General features: G+C 47.2%; 1 protein-coding gene across 1 annotated transcript; it reads left to right on the top strand.

Moving 5' to 3' along the window:
• Window positions 1-2,310: 2,310 nt before the first annotated feature.
• LOC124683236 lies at window positions 2,311-3,006 on the top strand. Its single transcript, XM_047217796.1, has one exon. The coding sequence runs from the start codon at window positions 2,311-2,313 to the stop codon at window positions 3,004-3,006; it is 696 nt and encodes a 231-aa protein (XP_047073752.1).
• The last annotated feature ends 1,511 nt before the right edge of the window (window positions 3,007-4,517 follow it).

The raw sequence follows: 4,517 nt of genomic DNA, 5'->3' as shown, positions 1-4,517 counted from the left end.
GGCTTGCTGACAATCTGGTGGAGAAAGGCATTTCCCTACTGCAATATGCTGATGACACCATCTTGCTCATTCAGGATGATGCTGAACAAGCTGTGAACCTGAAGCTCATTTTATATATCTTTGAATCAATGTCTGGGCTCAAAATCAATTTTGAGAAAAGTGAAGTCATGATGATTCTGGAAGATGAGGTGAAATCACAGTTTTTTGCTGCTCTTTTTAATTGTCAACAGGGGGCTTGGCCTATTAAATACCTTGGCACCCCTGTGTGTGACAGAAGACCAACTGTTGCTGAGATGAAATTTCTGGGTGAAAAAACAAAAAAGAAAATGAGTGGGTGGGTGGGAAACACCATGTCCATTGGAGGAAGGGTTGTAAAAATTGATGCCTGCCTTTCCAGTGTAGCTGTTTATCAGATGTCTATGAGGTTGCTCCATAAAACAACTATTGAGCAGCTTGACAGGCCAATTAGATCATTTTTCTGGGCTGGAAGTGCTGACAAAAAGAAATATCATTTTGTCAAGTGGAAGTGGATTTGCAAACCAAAGAAAAAAGGAGGTCTGGGTATAAAAAATCTTCATCTGTTTAACATCAGCTTAATGTGTAAATGGTGGTGGAAGATTGAGAATGAATCTGGGCCCTGGCAAGATCTGATGAAGAACAAATATCTCAATAATGGAGGTGTTTACAATGCAAGGAAAAAGCCTGGGGGCTCTCCCCTTTGGTCTGATATGCTGCAGGTGAAACATATATATTTGAAAGGGAGAAGGATGAAGGTGGGAGATGGAAAAACCACCAGCTTTTGGTGTGATGCTTGGTGTGGGCAAAATTCTCTAAAGGATAGATTTCCTGAGATCTTTGACATTTGTATGGAACAAAATGTGACAGTTGCTGATGCTGCCAACATGAACTGGAATTTTTCTTTCAGAAGATGGATGACACCTGATATTGCTCTGCAGATTCATGTCACAGACAGTGTTAAATGACAGGCAAGATAAACCCTATTGGAAATGGACAAAGAATGGCAAATTCACTGTCAAGTCAGTGTACAATCATCTGTGCAGTAATGGTTTAGACAGAACTTTTAAGCACTTATGGAAAAGCAGAATTCCTTTAAAAATCAAAATTTGGCTATGGATGATATGGCACAATGCTATTGCTACAAAAGATAATCTGCTAAAAAGGAATTGGCATGGGAATGCTTCCTGTCAATTTTGCAATAGCCCTGAGAGTATCTCCCATCTTTTCTTCTCATGTCCAGCGGCTAAGTTTGTCTGGAGTGCAGTTGGAAACTTGGTTGGAGCAAACACTAGACCTGGTTCTTTTACACAATTTTTCTAGTGGATCCCTCGATTTATTCCTGCAAGCAGAAACACGCAAATTGCGGGGTTGGCTGCGATTTGCTGGGCGATCTGGAAGCTGAGAAATAGATCTTGCTTCGATCACAAACTAATCAAAGACCCTGTTGAACTGATTAGTTACTCTACTGTTTTCATGAAATATTGGGCAGGACTCCATGGTGAAAAAGATGCTGAAGACCTACGTCTGGGAGCTGATGGTCTACTGAAACTTGCTACTGCTCAAAACGTTGCTGGTGGAGCTCGAGACAGGCCTGCTCCAATACAGAGGCCTTTGATGATCAGGGACGCAAGAGGTGATGATGATGAAATGGACGATATGGAGGAGGATGATCATACCGACATTGCCTGATGCTTTCAGTTGTTATAAAGAGACTTGAAGCTGTGTGGGAACGTTCCTTAGGCTTGATGCTTTTGCCTGGACATCTTTGCTGTAGTCCTCGTTGGGTGGGTTGTTGCTTTATGGTGCCCAGGCCGTTTACAAAAACTGTTAGTTTAGCTGCGCTGACAGTTAGTCTCAGGCGGCGTTTTGTATATATATGGTGTGGTGCGTGTGTGGTAACATGTCTGGTGGACATGTGAATACTCGTCTGTTTTTCGTTATCTGATGGTAATGAAAAAGCCGATCTTCGGATCGTTTGGAAAAAAAAAATTGACTCCGAACTGGCCCATCGCTGCTACAGTGCTACTACTGTTGGATGCACGAATTTGACTCCGAGTATATGCTCCGCTTGTTGGCGACTCATGTCCGACTCTGGTACGCGAAAGGAAAAGAGTTTGAGTTTGACTCCAATTCCAGGAACTCTTTCAGTTTCCGTATCTGCTGCTTCACGGTTTCAGGTAGATAAATAGGTCCGGGGAAAACAGAAACGAAAACCAGAAACTCGACGTCTTCTATCTCACCGGCGATCTAATCTCCGCGCATCGCTGTTAATCAAAGAAACCGCGAATAAGGATGGAGGTAGAAAGGAAGCCTCCGAGTCTGCTGGAGCTGTCCGTCCGAAAAGCCATCGACAACCTCCGGCATATGGAGAGCGTGGACGGCGTGGACACGCCGCTGCTGCGCAGGATCCTGCCCCACTGCACCCTGGAGCAGCTGACCCGCATCGAGAGCCGCACGGAGACGGACCTGACCCCCGTCACCGACGTGCTGTGGAAGGGGTTCTACCGGCGCCAGTTCGGCGAGGAGAACACGAAGCACGTCGTCGACAGGATGAGGCGGAGCGGCACGCGTTACCGGTGGAAGGATCTCTTCAGGGCGAAGACGAAGCAGCAGAAGCAGGTTGAGGATGCGATGGTCGAGGCGCTCACGAACAAGTGCCGGGCACGGAACGCTGAGAGACAGAGCAAAGGCATCAAGCGTTACACCAAGCTCCAACCAAGCAGCTGCAAACGAAGCTATTTCGGAGGAAGCGGCATGTCCTCCGTTTCCGGCTACAAGAACCCGATCTTGAAGAAGGCGAGGATGGAGGTTGACAATCGGGCTAGAATGGAAGCTCCTTTTTGCAGGAGGTCAGCTCAGCCAACAACAAGTCATGGACAGCCAATGAGAACGACGACGGTGATTCATAGACCCAATTCGACCACCACTATTGCCAAGGCAACTGTTGTGATGAATAGGCCGAATCAAAACAACAGATCTAGGTTCTAGATGAAGCGCCATGAAGTACGTACGTGTACCAGCAGAACGAGCACTGCTTCTAGCTTGCGCAGCAAATGTATGTAGCTGAAAAGGCGAAACAAGCTACGCTCGAAGAAAGAGTAACTTGACTGCAAAACTGATGATGAACCCCACCTGTATGTAGCTGAATGTTAGCAATTTTTGCATGTTTATTTTGCTCCGTGCCCCCGCCCATGTTTTACAACTAGCAAGAGCAACCTATTCTCATTTCACAGGAAGTCCTGAAAAAGTAGAGATCCAAAGGCAATATGTGCAGCAATCGGTTTACCACCCCAAGGACACAACCCATCCCATGCGCTGCACGAAAACCTCAGCGCTTTGTCCAAACATGTAATTGATCAGTTGAAAAGACATCGTCACTGCACGGTTATAACAAGTGAGGTTGCTATAATATGCTTTTGGCAACTATTGGATTTAAAATGTAATGACACAACTCATATTTTTACGGGAAGCTTTAGGGCATTTCCACGGGGCAACGCAAATCAGACCCTAAAGTGGTAGCGGGTGCTCCCGTTTGTGTCGGCCCGCGGACACGCGAAAATGGTTATTTTAGACCGGATCGTTTGCGTCGGCCCGCGTACACGAAAATTGTCATTTTTGATCGCGCATCCGTTTGCGCCTGGGAGTGGTCCCAACGGCACGACGTATAATATTTTTTATCTATTATTTTATCCTTTTTCATTTAACCATAGATAGAAATATTACACAAGCTACTACATAGTTTGAAACATGGTTCAAAAATTGCAAAATAAGAAAAACTAGTGTTGGCCTCACTGGTTTCTTGTTGTTTCGCTGCTAAAAAAGAACACTCAGACGCCTAGTCGTCCAAACTAGAAATCCACCTGTGTTCTGTGTACCTTATGCTCTTAGATGCGCAGAAGAATATACATAACCCTACACTAGTGGCTTTAATTGGCCGGTGACCATCTTCGCTGCAAAGAAAGAACACTCTAACAATACTAGCTGTCGGTGTCCTCGCCGGACTCGTCCGTGTGGTAGTGTCTATAGTATGATGTCTTGTCGAACACCTTGACGATCATCTCGCCGTCGCCTTCGAGAGGAAGGTGAGCAGGCAGCCAGCCTCGAGGCTGTGGGCACGGGCGAACTTGTCCCACCCGATGTGCAGGTACATCTTGCTCTGCTCGTCGAACAAGACCTCGGCAGGCCACCGATAAAAGCCGCATCTGGCCTCCCGCTGCTGTAACTCGACCAGCTCGGCGCCATCGACGAACTCGGCGAACTTGTCTGACAACCGCTTGATGGTGAGGGGGTCATCATCGATGCGGAGGATGAACTCGAAAGAGCTCGCCTCATGCGAAGATGACAACGACGCATGCAACGGCGAGCAGCGGGGTGATGCTGCTCCAGCACGGTTGGCCCCTGCCGCGCATGCGGCCTCGACCGCCTCGGCGGCCAGCTGTACCATCCATGGATTCCCTCGCGGGTTTGTGTGGGGGGGGGGGGGGGCAACGCTACAGTAA

The sequence above is a fragment of the Lolium rigidum genome, chromosome 1 (genome assembly GCF_022539505.1).
Source record: "Lolium rigidum isolate FL_2022 chromosome 1, APGP_CSIRO_Lrig_0.1, whole genome shotgun sequence".
Taxonomy (NCBI): Eukaryota; Viridiplantae; Streptophyta; class Magnoliopsida; order Poales; family Poaceae; genus Lolium; species Lolium rigidum.
Note: the sequence above shows the minus strand (reverse complement) of the source record. Positions and strands in the feature narration are given on the sequence as shown.

Excerpts from the sequence above, each read along its gene's own strand:
- LOC124683236 (XM_047217796.1), top strand. The coding sequence starts at position 2,311 with ATGGAGGTAGAAAGGAAGCCTCCGAGTCTGCTGGAGCTGTCCGTCCGA.